This window comes from Amblyomma mixtum, chromosome 4 (genome assembly GCF_055824585.1).
Source record: "Amblyomma mixtum isolate Tamu chromosome 4, ASM5582458v1, whole genome shotgun sequence".
Lineage (NCBI taxonomy): Eukaryota > Metazoa > Arthropoda > Arachnida > Ixodida > Ixodidae > Amblyomma > Amblyomma mixtum.
The window spans coordinates 96583413-96610245 of record NC_143015.1 but is presented as its reverse complement, the minus strand read 5'-3'; the positions used below and the strand labels follow the sequence as shown (position 1 = coordinate 96610245).

Below are 26833 nucleotides of genomic sequence, written 5' to 3'. Positions count from 1 at the left end.
TTAACACTAGGCGGCTTTGTAGATTTCTCCAAGGCATTTGACAGAATTAACCACACAACCCTATATTCTAAGCTTGAACATTACGGATTCCGTGGAATACCTCTTGCCCTTTTACAATCATATCTGTCCGCGAGACAACAAAGCGTTTCACTAAAAGAGGAGTCGTCAGCTCTACGCAATATATCTTGTGGAGTGCCCCAAGGTAGTATATTAGGACCCATTCTTTTTACTATCTATATAAATGACATAGTAACAATAAGCAACCAGGCATTCTTTGTAGTCTATGCCGATGACACAAGTTTCTTTATTCAGTCAGAGGACATTAGTGAATTATCGTCTTTAGGTAATATTACATTTAGTAAACTGTTAGAATGGGGTAAAGTAAATTCATTAGAAATAAATACGAAAAAAACCAAGGCTGTCCTATTTCGACCTGTGCAAAAAATTCTTGATTACAGTATTTGTTTAAAGATAGGCCAAGAAAAAAATAGATACTGTACATGAGGTGAAAACCTTAGGTGTAGTATTTAATGAACATCTAAATTGGGATGCACATGTAACAAATGTGCTTCGCAACTTGGCCAAGGCCTGTGGTGTTCTGTGCAGACTTCGTTACATTGTCCCACCTAAGATAAAGCTAATGTTATATAATGCCTTATTTACCCCACACATCAATTACTGTAGCCTTGTTTGGGCAACGACATCAAAGGCGAACATACACCGGCTATTTTTAATGCAGAAGAAAGCAATCCGTCACATTGCAGGCTTACCGTATGATGGCCATACAACAGAGCTTTTCTCAACATATAATATAGTCCCTGCTGTACATCTGTACAATTTAAACTTAAGTATGAAGTATAAAATCTCGTTGGCAAAATCCAATACATGCTTTCTCTCGCTGTGCAATCTTAGACAATCTTTGGATGTTCCTTACAACATAAGACACAGAAACATTTGGCTAGTCCCCTTTTCGCGCACAAATAACGGTTTTAATAGATTGGAACATCGCTTGCCAGTATTATTAAACACACTTCAAGACACAGACATGGACATACGAACATCGTCAAGACCCGCACTCGTTAAATATTTTAGGAATTTAACTGTATGAAACAATAGATTAAGGACTGGCATTTCCATGTTGTAATTAGAGAAACATTTCTGCATAAATACATTTGTCTGTGTTTCAGATTTCATTTTTGAAGTATGTACATGTTGTATAAATTTTTGTGTATAGAGTTTATATATATATATATATATATATATATATATATATATATATATATATATATGTATATATATATATATGTATATGTACATATATGTATAATGTGTGTGTGTTGACTCGGTATAATGCTTTCTGGTGTACGCGCGTAAAATATTATTTGATCGTATTTTGTGCTGTAGTGCAAGAATTTCTGCAGAAACTAATCTAATCATTGTGTGTAATTTTTTGTGTGATTTTAAACCCCTGTACGCTGCCATCAAAGGGGGCAAGGGCCTTAGTCAAGCTGCTTAACTAGCAGCTTTTAGTCCTTGCCCTCACATTTTTTCTTTACCAGGATAAATGTGGAATAAATGAATGTGAATGTGAATGTGAATAAAGGCGGCTATTATCACTTACGTTTAAAGGCAAAAGGCCGACACCAAATTTTCAAATTTACCTTTTGTTGATATTTTTTATATGATGCAAGAATTAATACTTATAAAAGAAGCTCGTATCGCGTATCGGAAGTCGTACGATTGTTTTCGGTCAAGGGATAAAATTTGCGGTTGAGCACGGAAAGACAGAAGCAAAGTTTTTGTGGCCTTAATGAGAGAGGTGGTCCAACGAGATACGGACTCTGACTAGGAAAGGTATGTTTCACCGAATGTCTTGATGTCGTGAAGAAGAGCAAGCCGTCTTCTAGAAATTTGCCGGTATGCACGAAGTCGTCACCTTTCTTCTCTGCAATGGTCTATCTTTACTCCCCTCTGACAAAGGTTTTGCGTTGCTATCTTCTCGGTGGACCCAGGTGGATCCCCTTATAAAAATGGTCTATAAACAGTCTATAGACTTCATATTGACTCTATGGATTTTCTATAGATATTGCTTTTTGTCTATTCATATAAAAGTGTACTAAAAGTGTATGTCCATACATCTATAGAGTGTCTATAGACTGTCTATGGCATTTGTATTGTCTGTAGACTGTTCTCTAGGATTTGTCTATAGACAGTCTATAGACTTTATAGACAGAAGTCTATAGGCAGTCTATAGACTGTCTAAAACTTTTTTTGTACGGAGAGAGCCATCAGCGCAATTTGTGCCGTCTTTAACACGACAGCTTTTTCTCTGTGCTCTGACCCTGCATGTACGAGGGGGTACCCAAAAGAAACCGGACTTATTTTTGTTTGAACTTATTTGTTCACATTTTAAGCACAGACATTCAATTTCTTTCAAAGTATTCCCCACTTGCAATGATACGCTTGTCGAATCTTTCATTCCATTTTTCAAAACATTGTTTAAATTCATCTTTTGTGATGCTTGACAGTGCCTACGTCGTTTTTTTCTTCACCTCAGCAACATTAGCGAAACGCTTTCCATTCACCTATTTTTTCATTCTAGGAAACAAAGAAAGTAGCACGGGGCAAGGTCGGGAGAGTATGAGGGTTGAGGAATAGGGGTCATGCCATTTTTGGTCCAAAATTGTCGTAGAGACAGGGCTGTGTGAGCATGGGCATTGCCATGATGGAAAAATCAGTCACCCGACCGCCACAAATCTGGCCGGTTCCACCGCACACTGTTGCCCAATCTTTTCAAAACATCCAAGTAGAAAGCCTGGCTAACTGTCTGACCCTGCGGAACAAATTCTCAACGGACGACTCCTCTCACGTCGAAAAAACAAATCAGCATTGTTTTGGGGTTTGGTTTCACCTGACGAGCTTTCTTGAGGCGAGGTGAATTTGAAGTTTTCCATTGGCATGATTGTTGTTTTGATTCAGGATTCGATTCAGGAACACTTGAGTTGTCCCCATAGCATCGTCCTTGTACGTCTTTCTTAATATTTCAAGAGTTTCTATTCAACTTTTTCCGAGCAAAAATCAGAATTTCACCGCCGCACGCTGTACGCGAAAATCAGCCATTGCAAAAACGACATTCACACAAAACAGTCGTCACTCTAGAACTCTGCCTAAACTAGTCTGACCTCCTTCAACGACGGCACTCGGCTTACTGACTCTGGAATGTTCGTTCTATGCGCTCCTAGTGGCAAAACGCGGTACCACAGAAGTTTTGCCGAGCAAAAAATTTAGTCCGGTTTCTTTTGGGTACCCCCTCGTACTACCAACTAGATCATTACACCGTTACACCCTAGTAGCCATGTCTTTTTTAAGTGGTAGTGTTTTACCGTAGTTGATCCTGTAGTCCTGTTATTCATGTCTGGCGACGATATTAGTTCTAGTAGTATTAGTTGATTAAGACGACGACGTGCAATGCACAGCGTGAGAGTGTGATCGGCTGCAGCGACCTCACCTTCAAGACATGGCTTCGCGAAAGAGGGACTTTTGTGCCATTGTCTGTGAACTGTCGCTTGTGTCAGCAGCCAGAAGCTATTGATCATTGCTTTGTATTTAGTCGAGATTCCATGTTTTTCTGGGGGGCATTCTTCAACGAACTCTCACAAAGGACGTTGAGATCACGCCCAATACTATAAGATTTTTGCCTACAATGAAGGTTCTAAGGTTCCATGTGATCTTTTAGTGCTCGTGGGACTGTTTAACCTGTGGTAGAACCGCATGACAGATCGCCACGAAGTTCATCGAAGTCTCTGTTCAGAGAGCAGTGTGTTGTGGTGCGGAGTGTGTATTCTGCGCAGGATCAACCTCCTACCTGGCTACCTTTAGTCGATGCAAGTGTGTGTCTCGGAATTTTGATGTGCGGGCAAAGTGAGATTGGGATGCTGGTGTTATCGTGTACGACGGGTTGCGGGATACGACCTGGGTTAGTCGGGCTTGAAACCTGTAAGGGTGGGTGAACTTCCATGCAATAAAGAAAAAAAACTGTGGCGATTGCGTAACGCTCTCATGCACACAGGCCAGTGAAGCTGATTTGTTCGCTCCGTCGCGGGTTCGAAACCAAGTCGCTGCAATACTTTTATTTATTTACTTTATTTAGGCTCACAAGGTCAATTCAAGGTCAGGCTTCACCGGTGAAACGGCTTTTGCAGCTTTGGTCGCGAAGTAGAGCTTTCGCTCTTAAGAAAGGAAACGGGCATTCCAAGGTGTGTGATAACCCCATGAAGAGTGGGCAAGCTCACCTTGCGGCGTGAACGCGAGCAGCGCCATGCACTGGGCGATGATCCTCAGCGCCACAAAACCCCACACGCTGGTCGCCATGACAGTCGCCGTGGTCCTCAGCGTCATCGTAGAAGCCGACGGGAATTCTTTCAGTTGCCAGGCCAGGTGGCAGACGTCGGCCTCCTTGCGAATGACTGCCCCACTGGAGACGAGTGCACAGCCCGTCTTGAGGAACGAGAACGCCGCGGCCCAGAACTGGCCGTTCAGACAGGACGCCAGGGACGCCGTGGCGTAGGCGCACAGGAGGCCGAGCACAACGCAGGTCCACAGGGAGACGTGGTCGAACCACGGTGATGGTTTCTTGCCGTGGTCTTCTCTCTTCCCACTGTAGAGGCCCAGGATTCTAAGGGAGAATAGTATGGGTCGCAGCTGGTGCAAGACGTCGGTTTTATCGCTGTGGCCGAGTTGACCGGGCGGTTGTTTCGGGCCGAAGTTTGAGTCTGGGCCGATGACGAAGATCTTCCTCGGAGGCCTGGAAAATCGCTGCATGTCGAGTATGGACTTTGGGATATCCCCAACTAGAGGTACGTCTTCTATCCCAAAGTCTGTAGGAACAATGTTCAATCACGCAGCTCTAGAAACTTTGAGGTGCAAATGCTTTCCTTTCTGGACGGCGGAAAGTGGAAATGGACCAGGACTACCGCTTTTTCAAGGGCCCGTAAAACGCCTCTGACACATCGTCAAGACACCCTTACGGCGGAAAACCTCAACCGGCAGGTGACACTCTTCTCGCTTTTAGGTGCAAGAACAAAAAAAAATATACGCTCTTCCTAACTCCTTCTTTTTTTTTCTTATTTACATTTACGAGTAGAGAGGACAGTATACACCTTATAGGCACATTTTAACCGCGCCTTAGATACCAGAATCAACTTCGTGGAATATCTTGCCAACTAAACCGTAAGAACGAGTGATGGACGTGTCAGAAAAGGCCACACCAGACGAAGCATGCAAAACATCCTACATTTGTCGTGCGCTTTCGACAACCAAGCTGTTACGAGCTCTTCGGACCACACCAGGCTACATATGCTGTACCCTTTCAAAGCGCAGAATACTGCATTTTCATGTACCAGACAAACAGGTGTAGCTCTCCCGAGTTTTTCAACGGGCTCCCAACGGGCTTCTTTCACAACTGACCTGAAATGCGCATTAAGCCTTTTTTTATAGCATGTTAATCGATATGATACTCCCTTCCGTCTGTTCACGTGACCTATAATTTGTCTTGCAGCATGCTGGCTGATATATTTCTGACCTGGCCTTTTGAAACTCGAAATCGCTCGAGTGTGAACCATCAGTCCCGCTTCGAATGTCGCACTCGTTCGATGAGAAACTGCTGTACTCGTGCTGAATACGTCGTGGAACCGTGACTATTACCGGAGTGCAGAGCCGTAGTATAGACATTACACTGTTGGGAAAACAATGCTAATGTCAATGTAGAGAGAGGTGACCTTGGGTTAAGCACCGCTGTCTGGTGGTGGCGTGCATAGCGGGGCCACTCAGTGAGCGGTGCAGCTTCTATACTAAAAGGGCATGACTGTGAACACTCGTCTCAGCAAATTCATTCTGAAAAGCTGCAGTCTTGTCTTCTTGTCTACAGGTTTTCGCAGGTCGGTTTACAACACGACTTCGTCTTGTTTATTGATTTATTGATATTGCGATCTTTTACAAGACCTTGGCATGTTTGCAATAGAATAAGCAATGCAGGTAACTCATTCTTTGGCAAAAGGTGCGCATTGGTTGGTTACCAATTATGAGACCCTTGTCCAATCTACCGATCGATCTTCACCACAGTCCTGTGTGAATACCTCGCGACGAAATAGACATTTTTAAAAGGAGAAAATACTGGTGTAATTCGTGTATTTATGACTGCACAGAAAGTCTCCCAAACATTTTGCTTATATCTGAGCATAAAAAATATGATGCAGCTTGCTGTCGCGCATGTTTCTGGGACAATTTGGAAGTTGCGAAAAACTTTGCACGTTTCAGCGACATTTAAACCTTGCCAACCCATTTCCAGCTCTCTTAAGTAGACACTCTTCTAAGTAACTATAACTAACTAACCAACCAACCAACCAATTAACTAGCTACAGACAAACTTTAAACAAGCCAACTCTTCAGTTAATTATTAGTAATAATTTGTATTGACATAATTTTGTGCCAAAGAAAAGAAACGAAATTTCGAACTTCACGGGAACAAACAGCCAAGTATTTTCACGAAAGCACTTTGTTGTTTCTATCTTGAACATTGATGAGATTTGTGGATCAAGGGTAACCCAAATATATCCTATAGCTGCAAGTTAGACTTTAAAACTTTATTGCTCTCCGTGGTTATACAAAAAAGCAAACTCTCAACGAGGGCTTGTTCTAGCGGAAGCCTTCAATAAAAAGAGGTTTTATGATTACTCATTCCCCTTAGTGAGGCGGTTACATTAAATAGGCGGTGGTTTTTGTCTCTGTGGGTGGCGTTGAAGCAAAGTTTCGCTAGCCATCTGCATTCTTGTTGCTGGCTAGTGCCTGCTTAAATCGAGTACGTATTTTGGCTTGTAAGCCACCCTTTCCGCTGCGTCGCATTAGCACTGCGAATTATGCACCTGCAATCGAACACGTACATCAAACTTCTGCATTTTTTTTTTATCGCGTTAGCATTACTACTGCAGGTTTCGCCTCGTCGCGTAGCCCCGGTCGGTAGGGTCGGATGACCTTGAACAGCCGCTGCGCCGAGCAGGTGGCGCGCCGTTGCTTCAGCCGCGCTCCGCCAGATGGCAGCGCCGTCGGCGCGCCGCTCGCGCCGCGCCTCTGACGCGCCACGCCAGCGGCGCCACACCGTGCGTAGCGACAGGAAGAAGCGAGGAAGCGACAACGTGCACGAGAGACGCCACAACAGCGTGAAGAACGTCTACCAAAGCGTCGTGCTAAGGATGCAGCTCGGCGACAACGTTCTACCTCGCAGAGTGGTTGCACGTCATCGGTCACCGCTGAATCTCAACACCTGACTGCTCAGGAACGCCGCAATGCTACCAGGCGAAGGCAACGCGCCGAAGAACCGCCAGAAGAACGCGCGCACCATTGCTAACGCAATTTACCCTCTTTATCCAGAGCTAAACCACTGCCAATTTTTTTTCTATTACGTGCGCGAAATGAAACGCGAAATAGAAAACTCAAACATGATCACAAAAAGACAAACCTATTGCTTGAAAGAGAAGAAACAGAAACGTGTTCGTTATTAGTTTCGAAAACCGATCATCGCGCTTTAGAACTCTGACTAAAACGCTCCAACATTTAACCATCTTCAGCAAAAATCTTACCCTTCTGGTGTTTTGTTCTCGGATACCTTTATTCGTATTTAATGTTACGAGAAAGTTGCAGGTATGAACAATCTCAAATAAAGTTCGCACTTAAGAAGCAAATTTATTTGACGTTCACATAGTACTTGGGAAGGCTTAAGGGACCATGCGTTCACATTAAGACAATTTGCAGAAAATGCTACTCAGTCAGAAATTGGGAGTAATCGTTCACTACGTGCTGGTAAAGCGATCTCTATCATATCGTTTCGTCATGCATACACAGTCGGTCAAACCTTTAGACATCCGCCGCGGTGGCTTAGTGGTTATGGTGCTCGGCTGCTGACCCGAAAGACGCGGGTTCGATCCCGGCCGTGGTGGTTGAATTTCGATGGAGGCGAAATTCTAGAGGCTCGTGTACTGTGCGATTTCAGTGCACGGTAAGAACCCTAGGTGGTCGAAATTTCCGGAGCCCTTCACTACGGCGTCTCTCATAGCCTGAGTCAAACCAAACCAAACCTTTAGTTATTTAACGCGACTGTCGAGTTTTCTGTGCTCCTGCGCCTTATGGCGTAGCAAATTTGCGGAAATTTCGATTAAGCACAGTCTCACTGTGCCCCTGCTTAATCCTGACGTTACGTACTTCTTTGATGTGGCGTACTGTGCGGACTCTGCCCACCTCGTCCCCTTCAGGATTTGTTTCTCTGCGGTGTCCTTTCTAGTTACCTTAACCAGCAAGAGAGGGCGCCGGCGTCGCAGCGCCGTGAACGGTGTCACTGCTGCGCACGCGCTGGAGACAGCTTTCTCTTGGGCTCGGGAACTCCTTGCGTCCGGACGTTTCGGCGCGGCACTTCGCTCACTGCCAGCGAGGCGATGCTGTTGGGAACATTTTCCCACTAGCAGGTCCCGTACGGCCTCGGAGCTTCTCCCCTGCCCTGACTTGCACAAACTTTCGCTCGTAACCTTGCTGGTTAGTCGGATGACCCAATACCTTCGCGTGTTTTGTTGCTAGCCGGCGTTATTGTTGTTGCAGCAATAAATGCCCTGCTTGTGTCAGCCAGAGCGTCGTTCCTTTGTTCTCCCTCAGAGCAAGGCCCGCCGTGGTGCGCTCGGCAGCGCTTCCGATCACGGGGTGGGGTCGGCGGAGAACATATTTATCCCTCGGGTTATTACTCTACCGTATGTACTTCAATGGCAATTTTATGCATGTCTGTTCGATGTGAGTGCAAGTGGAGCTAAACAGTGCTCACGGTAAGCTGCCGTTGGAAAAAAGCTTGTTTTATTGCGCGGCTGGTATTCTGAGCACAGCTGAGGGGATATAACTTTTATACAAAAGGTCGTTGACAAATGATCTGTAACCAGAATGCATCTATGAAAGGCGCAGGGCAGGCCGTTGCCACCAGACATCGACAATGAAGCGTTCTACGTGAAAATGTTTATTGCATGGTTCAGTCTCTCATAGCACCCGTATACAAAATGTAGTTGGCAAGGACGCCCAGTGGAGGAACTCTTCGTGGAGTTGGGACAGACCGTCATGTCCTATCATCAGCCTTCACAGCTGGAGCATCCCTCGCGACTCTGAAAAGGTGCTCTTAGAAGAAACTTTACTGTACAACTCAGACTCTTTACAACGACCTTGTCGAAAGGTCACAGACACAAGAAGATCTCAGGCAAAACTCGTGATGGCGAGTAACAGGCCATCATCGCCATAAGCTCTGGGAGATGGAATTGCCCACAGGACTCTGAAAGGGTGCTCATGAAAAAAGTTCATTGTACAACTCAGGCTCAACGGCACCCGTGTAGATAAAGGTCACCAGAAAAAGAAGACCTGAGCAGGTACTCGTGAAAGGTTCGGCACAAACGGCCGCCACCATCAGCCATCGGAGGTGGATCATCCCACTTCACTCTGGATATGTGCTCTCTTGGAACAGGAGATTGTCGTACCGCTCAGGCTGTTGGAAATTGTTCATGAAAAAAGGCTTTTTCTACAACTCTGACTGTAGCACCCGTATACAAAAGGTCAATGGTAAAAGAAGCTCTGGTGGAGGAAAAGGAACTTGTGGAAGGCAAGGGACAGGCTGTCGTCACCACTATCAACCTTCGGAGATGGAGCGGCCCACGTGGCTCTGGTTGATCGTGCAGAGCAAGCGGTCCACAGTCCCCTTGGACATGAAGCGCATCAGCGCCACGCGGAACTTGTCGCTGGCACCTCCACAGAAGTAGGATCGGCGCGGGCGGCGTGAGCTCACGGCGTGCACCATGTTGTCGACGACCTCGTAGAGGTCCTCTCGGCAGCGCCGGGCCAAGAAGTCGAGGCAGCGCGAACGGAAGTTCTCGAAGTAGCTTTTGCCGTATGCCTCGCGCACCGTCTCGGGAGTGTCTTGCCACGACTGGTCCACTGTGCACTGGATGTGCTCCGGCAGCGCCATCTTGGTCCTGGAGGACGGAGCAGACGGAGTGAGTTCAAAGTTCACGAAAAAAATTGCGTGAATACTTTGGCAACTAAAGCGTTGAGAGGCGAAAGCCGAGGACACTCTGCCGTGACGAGTTCCGGTGGATGTGACGTCACACCGTTCCCTTGGCTATATCGACGTCCACGCTATTTCGACGCGATTTCGACATTTCTGCGTATAACTAATTAACTAATTACTCTACAATCATCATACTTGGCTTCTAGGTTCATTTTTTTCCTCCTCTATCTGAAGCAACCATTGGTTTTCTTCTATCATTCTTAGTTCCCGAGTTTAACGCGTGTCACACTCTTTGTTAACGGACGGCAGTATGAGCCATTAAAGACATTCGCGTTTAAAAATAGGCTGGTTTAAGCATGGCTTGAACATAGTTATACGAGCGGAAGATCTGTTAAGCATGGTTAACCTGGCGCCTGAGGCGAAAAGTTGACGCGCTCGGGCCGGCGCGCTTCGTCCATGGCAAGACTGAGCGACCAGCACCGGCGGAACAGCTGTTAAATCCCCGCTAGTCACGTGGTACCGCAGCGGCGAGGCTCCGAGCGAGCGCAGCTGCGACGCCTCTCCGCAGCCGGTCACGTGGCGTGACGTCACAGGAGACACCGCTCGGCCGGCTGAAGGTCAAACGCGCGCCACACTTGACCTTGGGAGTTTGCCTCAAGGAGTAGAGCTTTCGCTCCAATAGAACGCGAACTAAAGAATAGACCCGTAGGACGCTGACACGTGCGGAACAAGACTGGCAGGTTGCAGCCGCTGTGAGATTAGCGAATGTGAATTCTGCACAGGTGATTTGAGCCTTGAAATGCAGCATCTAACGACGAATCTCTTACGCGAGCTACCCCGATCGCACTCTTGCCAGGTCGTTGTTCCCACTCTGGATAAATGCCACCTTTTTAGGATTAGCTCGCAGTCGTCTTTGATCGAAATGTCCAGCGGTGGCAGTGGAAAGAATTTATCCTCGCTTGATCCTACCAATGGCTGCACAGAGGCAATGCGTGTAATGTGGAGAGAGGGACGCGTACCTGTATAGCACCGGCTCGATGGTGGAGACGAGGATGTCCCACTTGCGCATTTCGCGCCGAAGGCCGTCGGCGAAGGAGACCACGGCGTGCTTGGACATGCAGTAGAAGGCCAGGCCCGGGTACGTCACTCGGCCTGGTGGGGAGCACGAAAAAAGTGGCAATAAGGGAGTAATTACTCATTGACATCCACTCAAGTGCAGCCATACGGCTCCAATGGAAAGCTATACAGCTTCCTCTGAAACTTTGCACTTAAAGAAAATTCGTCCTGGTCCGGGGTTCGAACCGGGACCACCGCTTCACCGTAGCAGTCGCTCTACCAACTGAGCTAACCGGGACGGCAAGCTGATGGCAGGGCGAGAGCGAATTGATCAATAACTCGAAGTGGGAACAGTGTTGGGCAAATGTTTAGGGGAATCCCCCAAGTTGGATTAGATTTGTAATAAGGGAGTAATTACTCATTGACATCCACCCAAGTACAGCCATACAGCTCAGTTGGTAGAGCTACTGCTCCGGTGAAGTGGTGGTCCCGGGTTCGAACCCCGGACCAGGACAAATTTTAAAGCTGTATAGGTTTCCTTCGGAGCCGTTTGGCTGCACTTGGGTGGATGTTAATGAGTAATTATTCCCTTGTTACAAATCTACTCCACATGGGGGGTGGGGGGATTCCCCTAAACATTTAATCAAAACAAGTGGCAGTTCACCATTTTAAACGCGTGGCATTTTTTGCGCCGAAGTAAACAGTTGATAAAGAGAGAGGCTTATTTAGAGAGAAAAACACTTTTGTGATGAATGTTCTGCATTAAGTACATCCCTAAGAAGGATGTTCAAATCAATCGCGGCACATGCCACTGTTCTCGTGTATTCAGTTTTTGTAATAAGTTCGGTTGTTTCAGCACTTCGTGAAAGCGTGCTGTTGGAATCAAAATGCTGCGTTCTACGTTGGCTGCGTGGTTCACAGCCACCCTACTGAAACTTTCCGTATGACGAGTCCCGTAATTCCATATCTTCTTCGCATGGGTCATATAGAGTCCATATAGAGCAGATGCAATGCTACAAACTGTATGAATAGAGCATATGGAAACTTACGGACCACATATGACGTAAATCTGTGCGGGGACCTTAAAGAAAATATATAATAAGTTCATAGAAACTATGTGCAAAACATAAAGTAACATATGATCTCTAGATGTTTTTCCATATCATATTGACTTCATATTGTCACAATTCCATACGAGTGGATCATATGGAAAATTTAAATAGGGTACTGCGGCGCCTATCGGTGTTTTCGCCTAGTAGGAAAGCCACGGATGGAAACGAGAGAACTGACCTGCCTCCAAATAAAACCGGTCACCTCTTCACCTGTTTAAACACCAGGCACTGCCAGAAAGTGATGCAAGATAGAGAAAAAAAAGAGGCTCTTTTTTTTGTGCTTATCTACAGGAACATTGGACCTCTTGACAAAAAATGGAATGGCAAGCAGTCCAATCGACACTCGCGGGGTACACACAAGTTTTGCTGCCGAATATGCATTATGCATACACACATGTAAATAATAACAGAAAGCGACACATTAATAGGAAAAGTAATTGCAACTACGCGACATGATATGTTGTTCTTTCTAAACGTGACGATTATAATTTTTTTTCACATGGCGTTTTGACCCTTTGAAACACTTTGCACAGGATTGACTTCTACCTCGAACTGTAAATACAAATTACCTTATAAGGGAATAAAGAGGCAATAAACTCTCCTCTAGCGCACTCCCTAGTAGGGGCAGGATATGCTGCCTTATCCCTGGGATATATTTCGATCGCTAAATTACAAAATACTTACGGTTGGCAACGGGCAGCGCATTATCTATTTAAAACATGCAACATTCTTGTGGTTAGTACGATTTTACCCGATGTTCCAGTCTCCTCGAATGGATAACCTCTATAGACCGCCAGCGTCGCGTTTAAAAGCCTTCTATAGAGCCGTTTATATGAACCCAACAGCGGCGGGTTGAGTCAGGGTATCGAGTTGAGCAAGGTCAGCCCAACTCGACGACTGCGTGTTTACATGAACTCGATTTTAGCGAGTCGAGACCGCTTCAAGTCCAGCGACACCAAGCGTCAAACCGCGCAAGCGGGAGAGGGAAGTGGCAGCCTCCAAGATGGCGACACGTACCGCTGTCTCGGAGGCGCGACAACGCATGCGAAAGACAGGTTCGCATTTATCCTCTCCCCTCCCGCTAACCCGGCTCTTCGACTCCGTGGTTTTAGAAAGGCGGGTCAAGCGAGTTAACCTACCCCCTGAAGCCGAGTTTACTCGACTCGCTCCGCCGCTTATTTTGCTCGACCCGAAAGCGTTTACATAAACCCGACAACTGGTTTTTTACCTGACAAGCAAACTCGACTCGACTATATCGAGTTCATGTAAACAGGCTTTATGGTCGCTAGGTGCATCCAGTTACAATAATATGCCTACATTGCCAACAGTAAGTATTCCGTATATTTAGTGACCGAATACTCTGCCCCAAAAAGAAAGTGCGTTAGAGGACTTTACTCCCTGTATACTCCCTTATGTGGTAATTTATGTCTAGACTGCAGGCTTGCCAGCGCTGCGTAAGATCGCACTCACCTGCGATGCTGGCCACGATGACGGCCCTAGATCCGGGCTGCCGGCGCAGGAAAGGCAGCGCCGTGCGCACCGTGTTCACCACGCCGAACACGTTCACCTCGAACAGGTAGCGCGCCGCCTCGGAGCTCCCCCACTCCAGCTCGCCGGCACTCATCATGCCCGCGTTGGCCACCACCGCCCACAGCCCTGCACGAGCGTTTGAGAACGGTGTTGCAGACTTCACTCCCCCCTCCGTGCTTCCTTTCCACACGACCCCGTAGTCAAGTGCTGCAGCATTTCAACACCACTTCATCTGGTCATTGAATGTACAGGCTTGTTCAAAAGTTCCTAGGGCACAGGATCCGCTTCACCGGAGAGTCTGGTCGCCGCAGGGGGGTGCCTGTGAAGCTACCAAGGTCTTTGGGGAGAGGATGAGACTCCTCCTCATTCTACAGATGTGTTGAGCTTCCTGAATGTCCTTAATGACCGACTACACGGATCGAAAGCAGAGCCCGTGGCCTGGGAACTCTTGGACAGCTCTGTACAGGGTGATTAGAGAGTGTTGCATAGTTGTACTGGACACCGTTATCAGCTGCTGCCCAAAGCGCATGCGCAGACCTATACAGGCGCTGTTTGCGGCTTCTGATAGTGGCATGCGGTAACGCTCGGCGAAAACTCTACTGCCAGGGGTGCTAAATTACGCCCGTGGCAGGACGGCGAAACGTCATGCCTTAGTCTATGCTTGCTTTACCTCTGTAACCGGCAAGTACCGTGATTATCAACATAATTGTGTATTGTAGATCGAGTAATTCTCTAGCTCCTTTTCACTCCATGAGGCATAGACTGAGAAATTCTTTTAGCAGTATGCAAGTACTCTACATTTTTCGACCCAGTGACATCAATCTAGAGTAGTTTTTGAAAGCGAGCTTTGCCGTCTAAACGTCGTACGTGTGGTAAAGCCAACTTAACGGTTACCAACAATGCTGCTTCACAGTAGAACGTACTTGCAGAGCAAAGGCAAACCCTAGCAGGAGGATAACGAATGGTTATTTTGGGCAACTGGCGACAAAGACTGCGATTGAGTGAAGCGCAGACAACTCTGGCTCAAGGGGCAAAGCGTACGTCTTTTTTTGCGCTCAAAACATTCATTCTCGAGTACAGACTACAATACAACAGCTTTTTTAATTCTTTTTTTCTGTCGCGCGGCATTTTAACAGCCAGAAGCTATCCACATTTCACGGAATACTTTGTGTATCGCCCTACAGTACTTCGTGTGTCATACTTATAATTCTGTGAGGTCATCTAAACCTTTCTAAACCATTTGGCCTTTGTACAAAAAGAAAGTAAAGATAAGAGAAGAGGATGAACACACTGCCCTAATATATTTTCTGCCACTAACAAGGCCACTGTCATTCTTTTTCCAGTGCAGGAATGCTCCTAGAGTTTGTTGTTCGTCTGGAGTTCGCAAATAAAAAAAAAGACCAGTGTGAGAAGGAAAGGAAGGCGGGTAGAAACCAGCGAAGAACTGAAAGATAAGAAAATAAGCAAAATGTACACACGCTACGATTGTAGTCAAATACCATTAACCATGTCGACATAGCATGGTCCGTTTTGACCAGTATTTTGCCTGTTGTACCTCAGAGACGTGCTCTTAAGAGCTTCCCTGTGTTATCTCGGTGGTGATAGTCGACACGATGTCAGCCTGAATCCTTACACCGACCTTTACCCAGCAGCCTTGCTGACTGCTTCCTCTTCGTTACTTTAGACTGGAATATACCCTGAGTTCTCCAATTCCTATCACCACACTCTGAATGCCTCAGTGTTTGAATGCGTACTCATATCGCCTTTTACAGCACAGATCACCCCTGATCACCGTAGTTCATTCTTCTATTCGGGGCTAGAGGATGGTGTTCTTTCACTGACCTGCACCTGATGGCAGCATAAACCGTCAACTACCGTCTTTACCACTACGCCTAATAAAGCATCGAGTCGTTTTTTTTTTTCGGTACCTGTTCCGGGACCGGGATCCAACCTGAATCTGAGTTAAATGATGAACGCTTTCGCTTGGCACTACATAACCAAGAAGATATGCAACGCGTCGTCGTCGAGCGTGCAGCAGCGACAGCACTGACCTCTGGGGCCCAGTTCCGCGGCGAGCGTCTTGGAGGCGCGCCGGAAGTGCTCCTCCCGGGTCACGTCCAGGTGCAGGACTCGCAGCGAGGGCGAGCAGAAGTCCCTGAGCATCGTGGCGCCCTCTGATGTCGGGTTCAGGCAACCGGCCAACACCTGGTAGCCGTCCTCGTCCAGCCGCTTGGCCAGCTCGTGACCGAAGCCAGAGTCGCAGCCTGCGTCGGGGAAGAATGGCGAAGTTTTAAGGCGAAAGCCTTTAATGATGCCTCTTCGTTGCCGACAGAAGGTCGTCAGCAGAGGTGTCACGCTTTTCGGTTGGTCGAAATGGTTATGACGTCAGAGTGCGCGGATTCGAAGTAATGAGGTCACCCACGGATGCCTGATGCTCCATTTTGGAGCAGACGACAACTATTAAAATAGTTGTCGTCTGCTCCGACAGGGGGCGTAAGGTGTCCGTGAGTGACCACATTACATACCTCATTACTGCGAACAGAGCCATGGATACAACCGAACTCATCGAAGCAGAGAGAGATTCGTGCTAAAGAAGCAAAGTTGGCAGTCAAAGTGTGTAGTTGTAATGCGTAGTCAAAGTGTGTAGTCAAATAAAGCACTTGTACAACAACAAACAGTCTCGCAGTCAATGCCAAACAAAGCGCCAGGAAAGGCAGCACTTTAGAGGTAAAGTTCCCTCAGATTTTTTTTTTAGCTAGGCGTACTCATTGCGCGTGCCAGCAGTGATACCTTTATGCTGAGGCGGCATATGAGACACTGTAATGCGCAATGACCGAAGTGTGCAGATTATCTACTTAACGTCATTTAATTCAAATAATTGAAATACAAATTGAATGTTACATGTCATTAGTCGCGCGGAGAGCACGCAGTACCAGGTCTTAACGTGCACGAAATACAAATGGAACACCCCGTCTAGGTGAATGCATGACAGCACTTTGGAGTTGACCCACCTGGGGTGCGATCATGATGAAAGAATGTCAGATTCTATAGTTGCGCCTTTATACGTCTTATATTCGCACAATTTTTAAAGCGTAATGTGTATTGTATATTTGAAGCGCCGCCATGGAAAGCTGGCACGTTACGCAACGATGATTTAAGTTCATGATCATGTTGGAGAGCAGTGGTGATGGAAAAGGCAATGAGTCCTGAAAAGACAAACCATTAGAAAACACTGCTGGCTTGCTTACAGGGAGGGCGGAAAGGACGACGAGCCACCGTGATTTCCCGGCGATGGAATGCCGCGACGCCCCCAGCGTATTTTCCTGCCGTCAGTGCGGTTTTGCGGGCGACCCAAGCTCAAAAACAGCCCCGCGCTGTGATGGGAAGCACGTCGGCAGGAACGCGGAAGCCCCGGTGCTCTCCCGAAGCCCCCAACCTGCAGCCTGAGGTGCTGCGGCATAGGCCGACCTCGATGAGCTGTCGGAAGCAATTACCGCTCCGGGTATACGTCGGGGAAAGAAAAAAGAAACTGATTTTTTTTTCTTTCTTCTAGGGAGAAGTAACGATCGCAGCGAGAAAATAAATTTTGAATTTTATTTTTATTACACAATTGCATTGTAAAGATCGTTCACTTGATTTGTCAGGACCCAATTCCTTCCTCATCTTCACTGCACGGACCTCACCTGCCATAAATAACACGCACGCCTATGTACAGTCTTTGTCAAAAGTAACCAGGGTGCATGGCTTGCTTCTAGCTCGTGCAGTAGAGCCCTTACAGCTTCCCTGAAGCTGAAATGGTCGTCAAAGGTAAGCACTGGGGGTCTTCTTACCTTCCAACATCTTTTGATCTTTAGGAAAGCCGCAATGACTCCACTATAGACCAGATTTTTTTACCCTCGCACGCAGGCTGCGGGCGCGCTCCTACTCTCGACACCAGTCGCCATCTGTCGGCGCGCGCGGCCCGAGGGACTGCGGGTCGCGCCGGCGCCGCGCGTAGAACGCATGTTTACGTGTTCGCTTCTGCCGTTGTTGTGCTCCATCAGCTAAAGTATCAGGGTGTGGGCTGTGCGTCACTACTCACATTTTCCTTCTTCCAGACAGTACAGCGGTTATCTTGCGCGCAGTTACTCGTAAACCTGACATCCGAGGGTAGTCGACCAGGTAGTGTACGGACTGGAAACCGGCACTTCTAAACAGATTTCTGCGCTGTCGTGTCGTTTGTTGTCGCCTTTTACGTGCGATATCATCTATGATAATTTTATGCATCAGACTGTAGATCTATTGATTTGACTCAGTGGAGTAGTAACTGGATAGGCGAGCTGCAGACTGAAGGTTGTCCCGACGGAGCGCGTGTTTTCGATCACCAGTACGTGTTCGGCACCCTTGCGCTGAGCTTGCTCTTGCTCCCATTAAACACATTTCATGCACAGGATTTTAAGCACGACCGCTACCGATTTCAGCTGCTTTTTCCGCACGCATGTGAGAGGTATCTGGGGGGTAAAGGTTTATCTATAGTATCTTTCTGCTGTTGGTATCTACCTTAGTTTGGTTTGGTTTATTAAGGTTTTACGTCCCGAAGCGACTCAGGCTATGAAGTACGCCGTATTGAAGGGCTCCGGAAATTTCGACCACCTGGGGTTTTTTAACGTGCACTGACGTCGCACAGTACACAGGCCTCTAGAATTTCGCTTCCATCGAAATTCGGCCGCCGCGGCCGGGATCGAACCCGCGTCTTTTGGGCCAGAGCCGAGAGCCGTAACCACTGAACCAACGCAGCGGTGCGGTATCTACCTTATTCTTAGGAAAATATGCGCAATTTCCTTACATTTTGCACACTTAGCCAAACGGCTACGCCCGCTCTCACACGCGGCGAGAGCTCCTGAATAAAATAACGCGACTTCGGGCCTCAAAATTAGTGAAAGCTGGATTAGCTGCTCATATCTATTGAAGCTTTTGATAAATTAAACGAAAGTACGTTTTTATGCACCAGGTGCATAAACCATGACAAGATTTGTTTTCTGTTTGCGCTGCGACTCAGTTGAGCTCACAGCGGTAATTTGTTGATAAACTGGCGCGGCGACAAGAAAGCCCTGTTTGTGGAAGGGGGGTGCTTTATGGCCGGCCGGCAGGAAGGAATAAGAGTGCATGGGAATTGGAACTGCATGCTAGCCGCACACCTAATGCTTGATATTGAACGAATAGTTTCTTTGCGGTGGAGCACCAAGACGGAATTCGATATAAGCACGAGCGCGTTCTAAGCGCCGGCACAATTAGCCTGAATGTCAAACTAAATGTCATTAAAACTTGTCAATGTTATCGCTCTGATAACGTAAATACTTCCTGCAACACAGTCACGCAGCGGAAGTATGCTCGACAATGTTTTTTTTAGCGCCCGAAGCGCGGCTATATGCAGGCGCGGCCGCGGAACTGCCGCAGCCCCGCAGTCCCCAAAGAAACGCCCGCACCGCGGCGCGCCAGTCGGTGCAAAATGGCCGCGCCCGGGAGAGGCTCAAAATTCTGGTCTATACAAGCTAGAAGCAAACCATGCAGCCTGGTTACTTTTGACAAAGACTGTACGCACACTCTTTATACATGCATGTAGATGATTTAGAGAGCTGCATTCTAAACAGTAATACGCCTTTTATTGGAGTAAAAAGGAGTAAGTTGTCTAAGAAAGGAATCAACACAGAGTAAGCTGTCCTCTAGTGCACTCCGTTTTATAAAAGGCATACTCTAAACGTAAAGGAGTAAAGGAACAAAAGGCAGTAAGCTCCCCTTTAACGCACTCCCTTTTATAAAAGGGGTTGTTAGGAGGCAGCCTACTCTCTTGTTACTCCTTTCGGTTTATAAAGAGTTTTGAAGGATTGGTGAACTTGCATGATGCTAGAAACCAGAGCGAATCACATGGCTGCCCCTCATACCTCCTCCGTCTTGTTGTGGGCGCTGGTTTCCGGGGTCACACTGCATACGTGGACATTTACAGCGGATACCGCACTCATGGCCACTTAATTGGGGGAATATGTCGTCCGTGCTATCTTTAAAGAATATGAAGAAGAAAGCAGGAAATGCTAGACGAAGAAGATTGCCTGGTGAGTCTTTGTGGGAAATCCCTTAATAAGACAAACTACAAAAGTTTGTCGTTAAATTAGGAGAATATGTCGTCCATGTTATCTTTAAAGGATATGAAGATGATAGCAGGAAATGCTACACGAAGATTGCCCGGTGGGTCTTTGCGGGAAATCCCGTAATATGACAAACTGCAAAAGTTTCGCGCTGTGCTGAGTAACGCCCTAAGCTCAGCCAAAGCTGTCGCAGTGCTGGCATGTATTTTTTTCCAAAGGCTAAGACGGAGCTACAGTAGGTTCTAAATCTACAGACTTTGTGCTAGCCTATAACGATCGATCGCCACTACGACCGCCTGTCTTTTGTAATAAAGCGCTAAGTTATGACTTTGATTTCGTTTCTTCCCCTGTTTAGTTAGCGAAGTAACACCACACTGGGTGGCATAAGCTGCTGTTGCCAATTGCTGCTTTTTTATTTGTATCCAACTGCGATGGTGACTACAAACTCTGTTTCAACAACTATTTATTCATCAATTTAAAGCTTACAAAAGCACGTCCTGGTGATAACCATTCAGCTGTTCGGGTGACTGAATATTAACCTTTATGTAGGAGGTTCACAATTGGAGTTCCAATATCTGCGTCGGCTACTTTGCGGAGGAAAGGAAGGCCTCATAGCCAGTAATTGAATTTGCAAAACGGGAAACATTTCGTGCCTGTTTTCGTTCACTAATTGATTCGAGTCGCAGAGTCGGCGTTTTTTTTGTTTAGTGATGTCAAGTTGTCATCGACTAAGGCTGCACTGTCAGTCGCTTCAGAGATGTAATGCTTGGTCGCCGCAACATATCATTTGCTTTCTGTGCTTTGACCAAGATAATTCAGTTTGCCTGGAAGGGAAACGGAAGCCCATAATCGGGGTTTATCTAATCTGCAGCACACGTGCGCGAACTTCACTCCAGTGCACCAGGTTTGCTGTCTTATCTCTTCCTGTTATTTATCCCCTCTTGTTTATCTGCTATCTAGACGAGAACAAACTTCTCGTTCCTCCTCTATCCTACTAGTCAGCATAACGTGAAAGAGAACGCAAGAGTTTTGCAGCCATAATGGCGAGTATTTACGACAAAATACGAGATTCCTCTTGCATGGCTTAAAATTGCATCTGTAGTGGTTCAGTGTTGAAGAAACAACATAAAAGTGGCACAGGTACAAAGTTTTCGGATGCCCTTTTTTTTTTTCATTGAAAGAGACCTGCGGGCCTAGCAATCATGCAAATGAGCTCAAAACACCAGTGCGCAGCGTTGATAATGGGTTACAAACGATCATGTACAGGCAGTTTCGTTTCTGGTCAGCAACAGCGCCCAAATGTACCATGACGTCACGGTTGACCGGGCAATGTTGGCTAATGTCGGAATATTGGCCAACCTGGACTGTCACATTCCTGATGACCTCGGCATCGCTGGTAAGTGCTGGTCGTTCCTGTGAACAACTACTGGGTTCGATGACGTCACAATATATGGGGCAAGTGCATCTTGACGTCACTCGATGCAGGTGAAAATTCTGAGCGGCTCACGGACAACATAGAAAATCCTATTAAATTACGTTCCACTCAGCTTCTGCGACTGAAACTTTCTAGAAGGCATCTCCTTACGCCCTCGAAACAAATTATATCATTTGTTCGCGTTCGCTTGCGCGTAAAAGAAATATAGTAACATATTGCAGCATTCATAGCCATGTTCCACTTCTCGCACCCGCGCTATATGCGGTACATATTTTGCTGCAGATTATTTGTGTCACATGAGGCTTTAATCGAACGATATAGGACACAGGATTCTCGGAGGCGTAGAGTCTTGAGGCGAGGCGAGCGTTGTTATTCGTTTTTACACAGGCGACAACCATCTGCATCTTCTCGGTCAACGAGTATCGCGGTTGCAGCTGCCCTGCCATTCCAACGCGCATTCAGAGTTCATATGTATATATTCCGTCTCACAAGCTGTTTGCAGCACTACGAAAGGTACAGCTCTCTCGTCCAATCAGGATGGCGCGCACTACATTAATGTGTTCCTACGCGCCTGTGGTTCGATCCACCTGATGTCCAGGTGGCTTCTTTCTACCTATAGCAGGTGGCGCTTGATGTCTTTTTATTCTTTTTTTGGTTTGTTTTTGTACAGGCGGACGCCCGTTCCAAAGGGACTAGCCCCACTTTTTTTTTTTTTGTCGCAACCTGTTCTCATCAGTTCCTCTGTTGTCGCGTCGCAGTAAATTTCAGTAATCGTGTCATGTGCATATAAATTTATTTACTCCAGCGTGCCGAGCCAGCCGAGTGTCGATGGTGGCGAAATGCAAAACAAGCCCATGTGCTGCGCGAGAGGCAACGCACGTTAAACGGCCCGCGTTCAACAACACTCGGCCCGCGTTCAACGTCTCCGTTGTCCACTTGTAAAGCGTTCGCTCGCTCACCTGCGTGAGTTTTGCCGTCCTCTTGATAAGCGCATTTGTACTCCAACTGCCCCCGCAGTCGACGCGAAGCGCTTCAAGAACATTTAAAGCCACCTGCTTCGCCTGCTTGGGGAAACAGCGCACTGTCGGTGTAGAGCACACAGGAGACACAACAGACTCGACCGACGCCATGTTGGAACGTGACGACGCATCACTACCTCGCAGCAGGCCTCCGCAGAGCTGTGTCCGTACGGGCTTTGTCTGTTAATTTCACCAGTGATTGAAACACTCCCTACCATTTAAATATACCTGTCCAAATCATGTTTTTAGTTGCAATGCTTATTGTTTTGATTAATAGTCATATACTCCTCAAATATTCAAGGGACTATTTTCTGCGTTTCTGCAGCCCTGATTGGACGAGAGAGCTCTACCTTCCGTAGTGCTGCAAACATCTTGTGAGACGAAGTATAGTATTGCAGCAGCCTTATATCTAAAGCCGGCAGCGGACCAGTGGAGATTCCGGTGAAAAATAATAAATCACAAGCCGTTAAGCCACCGGTCCTTTCTTGTCCGAGCCAGAGCGGAAAGGGAAATCTTGCGCGTTATCACCGTGCTGCTTTTTCGAAGCCGCCGACGGCAGGAAACGTGCCTCTAAGTTCAATGCCAATGACGATAAAAGAGCGCGTGCTGCTCACGGAGGCAGTGACCATGCGCTCTTCTCGAGCGCCTGCCTGCCGCAGTCGCAGCTAGCCTTGGTGCCGTCGGTTGTCGTCATCATTTCGTCAGTCTTTACGCAGTATCATGGGCGGAATATCCGGCGCAGTCTCAGCGTTCGGTTCCCGAATCGGATCCGAACAGGCTGACAATTCAATCGCGAATATCTCAATATCTGTTGCACTTAGGCACATGCTGCAAATTGTATGAGCTTTGGCTCACTACATAAAGTCTTCAATATTCGCGATTGTAATATGCAGCGTAAAGGGAACAGTTAAGAAGATAATTACCGAAATTTGGCTAATTAATTAAATAAATTTGACCGCTATGTCCTTATCTTGTGTCCAAAGAGCCGAATATACATTCCGTGAAGGCTGCATTTGCTATACTCTCAGCACATTTTTTAAAAATATGTAAGCGATTAAAAAAATAACACCCTGTATAATCAAACCAGTCGCTCATCTCCCTATTGTTGCTTGCTCATGAAAAAAAAAAAAAATCGGAAGACAGAGGCCCGGACTTCGGGTTCTTCGGTGTCTCCTGTACGATAAAGCTGAAGTCTTATTCAATTTTTATTTTACTACGAAGTTTCTGAGAAAGCTGTATAATTTTCCTTTGTAACCGTATGGCTGCGTTCGGGTGGATGTCAATGAGTAATTACTCCCTTATTACAAACCTACTCCACCTTTGGGGGTTCCCCTAAACATGCGACCAAAGTTAGGGGAAGTGGTGTGGATGCAATAAGCATTTAATCAACAGTGAGTGTAAAACGGGTTGACACTGTCACGTGTTTAAAAAAAAGATAAACACTGTCGCCGTTAGTCATCAAAGATAACATATGGTCGAGAGGCAAGTGTTGCAATAAAAAAAGAAAAACCCGGAGACTATGAGCAATGAACGCACGTCTGTGAGTGACAGCTTTTACGGAAGCACTAAGACATAGAAGGAAACTAAACCATGCCTTTAGGTCAGTAGGCCAGGTTTTGTTTCTTTTTTTTATTTTATTGCGGCGCGAAGCTGTTTCACGGGAAGTGAAAGTCAGCCGTGGTAAATCCTTTATTCGCGTGACTAAACAACGCTTCATGAGAGGCACCCAGCCTTTTTTGTCCTTGAGTGGGTCACGCGTGCTACCTCACTTGAGGGCGCCGACGGCGGGGAAGACTTGCCAATTGTTGTGCGTCATTTGACGACCACAAGGATACAGCGCTGGACGGAAGCGAATAGAACAACAACAAAAAGAACCTGCTGTCTATCAAGTATGCGATGACGCAGGCGTCTTGACTGTCCATGTGGTTTCCTCGCAGGTTGTAATATGAAGGAAGAGAAAGAAATAGAAAAAAGAAAGGAGCTATATAAGGGAACCGTGAACATAAGAGTATACAACTATATAGACGGCATCGTAAAAGCTAAAATCAAGAAGCCAATCATGAATGACACAGAAACCTTGGTAGAGCAGAAAGTTGGGCCAGTTGGTGTAGCGTCATATTCAAGAAACCTTTGCGCAGAATGACGCAAGACGGAGGGAGAAACACGTACACACACACGAGCGCAAACTTGCAACTTGCAACAAGCACAAGAAACCTTGTTACATTAGGTGGTTTCCTTACATGTCGAACGAAGGCAAAAAAATTTTGAGGGGATATTTAAGTTCCGCCTTAAGGGTATGACGCGATAGCGTAATTCTCACATATGCAGAAGGTAATTCTCTACTTTACATTCCTAGATCCCTGGGAGTCCTCATACTCCTCCGTGGCGCAGTGGTGCAGCGGCTATAAGCAATGCGCCACTGCACTGCGATGGCAGGTGCTCCCAGCGGTGGGCCTTGTGCGCGGCACAGGCTGCTCTTCCCGAGCGACCGACTATTGATTTAACTGCCACCTGCCACGGTGGGCAGTTTGCTCACTATCCGGTGGGCAGGTTGTGATGACGCCACAAGGTCACGTGACCTACGTGGCCCACCTATCTCCTGGGTTGCTCTCTGGGCACATACTCGTAATTTTTCGCTCACAACGCCGACATCGGATTTCCTGGACACCTGCGCCTTTAACTCTGTCGCTTTAAAAACAAACAAACAAAAAAAAACAAGCATAACTGACGTAGCGAGCGCATGCAAAAACGAGCCAATAAACGAGGTCAGGAAATATCAAACAAACAAAAAATACCGGGTTGAGAAGGAAAGGAGGGGGACGTCGAGACGGTGGTCGCGGAGTAACCTTGGCCGTCGCCTATGGAAGATAACAATGGCGGCGGCGAGTGTGGGATTTCTCCTTTACTTTTATTTTTCATTTTTCCCGGAATAATAATTCGAGCCGTGGGTGGCTGTAACCGGCCACCGCGGCGGCGGTCAGGGGAACACACAAAGCAGACGGAAGTGCGTCGTTAAAATGAAAACCTGCTCCGCAGAAAGAGAAGCGATCGAGACACTCAATCGGCGCCGACGATCGAAAGATAATTTAAATATCTTCCCTCCTCGTGATGGCAGGTTATTATTCTGCGCTCAGAAGCTGCTTTGCGTAGTGGCTTCGCAGAATCGAAATGCGCATCTACGAGGACGCTTTATAGCGGGAGCCATCAAAGAGTCACAACAGTTCTGATCGCTGTTCACCCGCGCGTTTCGAGCACAGAGTATTGATTTAGGCATCTAGAGTCGTCGCTCAAGTCGTTTTCTTTCGCTCTGTTATTAGTTTATTACCCGCCGTGGTTGCTCAGTGGCTGCAGCGTTCGGCTGCTGAAGCACTTGGTCGCGGATTCGATCCCGCAGTGATGGAAGCTAAATGTGAAAAAAAAAAAAAAAACCTATAGAAGAATTTCGGCAATGTAGTCGGATACAACTCGTGAACAAAGCTGCAGACGTCTCTTATAGGAGGCCCTCCAGTGTGAACGCTGTTCAAGAAAGCACGAGGCGCCTACAAATTCTCATGAACCTGCTGGCTTGAGCGGCGCCACAATGGAGAGTCCATGCCCAACCACAGAGGGAAGGGATTATGCCCTTTCATCTAGCTCTCTGTGCTTTGTCACACTAGCTGGGTCATGTGTACAGCAATGTGAGCTGTATGAAATGCCGCCGCGGTGGCTCAGTGGCTATGGTGCTCGGCTGCTGGCCCGAAATACGCGGGTTCGATCCCGGCCGCGGCGGCTGAATTTCTTTGGAGGAGAAATTCGAGGCCCGTGTACTGTGCGATGTCAGTGCACGTTAAAGAACCCCAGGTGGTCGAAATTTCCGGAGCCCTCCACTACGGCGTCTCTCTTAGCCTTAGTCGCTTTGGGACGTTGAACCCCATAAACAAACAAAGCAACGAAAAATTCATGACAGTCAGCCTGTAGTTACAACCTCGTAAACTATTTCATTAAAATATTTTTATCACCACAATCATCACCCTGTAGTGAGCACGCATGCTATGTGTGTATCTGCTCACTAGAGCACATCAACCGCAATTAAATCTCTTTTTAGATTTCAGCATGGCAGGGGCTGGCGCCAAGCCCCACTACCAAAAATTGCCAACCGCAGTGCAATGGAAGGCCGCAACACGGGGCCCCGACCTTCATGATCGCCGGAGACCCGACACCAAGTAAGTATGCGGACGAAAGCGCAGGTAAACGCACGCCATGCTGGGCATACCACCATATTGCGCCAGTGAGAGACACACCTGTTGTACCATTTCTGACACCAAGCTAAAGATACTTCCGCCCAGAAGCCAGCTGATGAACTCAGAGAAGCCATACACAGAAACGTGTAATTCAAGTTTGGGGGAATCGCCTCTACTAAAGTCAGTTGTTACAGATATTACGCTAGGAAACGCAGGGGTGGAATGAGCGAAGAAAAAGAAGAGAAGAGAGAAGAAAAC

General features: G+C 47.0%; 1 protein-coding gene across 1 annotated transcript in view; it reads right to left on the bottom strand.

Annotated features, from left to right (window-relative positions):
- Positions 1-9028: 9028 nt before the first annotated feature.
- Positions 9029-26833, bottom strand: part of LOC149347517 (17-beta-hydroxysteroid dehydrogenase type 6-like) — a 34543-nt gene continuing 16738 nt past the window's right edge. The window contains exons 2-5 of the mRNA XM_089587163.1: positions 15831-16043; positions 13720-13905; positions 11101-11233; positions 9029-10046 (exon numbers count right to left, since the gene is read on the bottom strand). Of these exons, the coding sequence (XP_089443289.1) occupies positions 9704-10046; positions 11101-11233; positions 13720-13905; positions 15831-16043 (875 nt within the window). The 3' untranslated portion in view covers positions 9029-9703. The remainder of the gene's footprint in view (positions 10047-11100; positions 11234-13719; positions 13906-15830; positions 16044-26833) is intronic.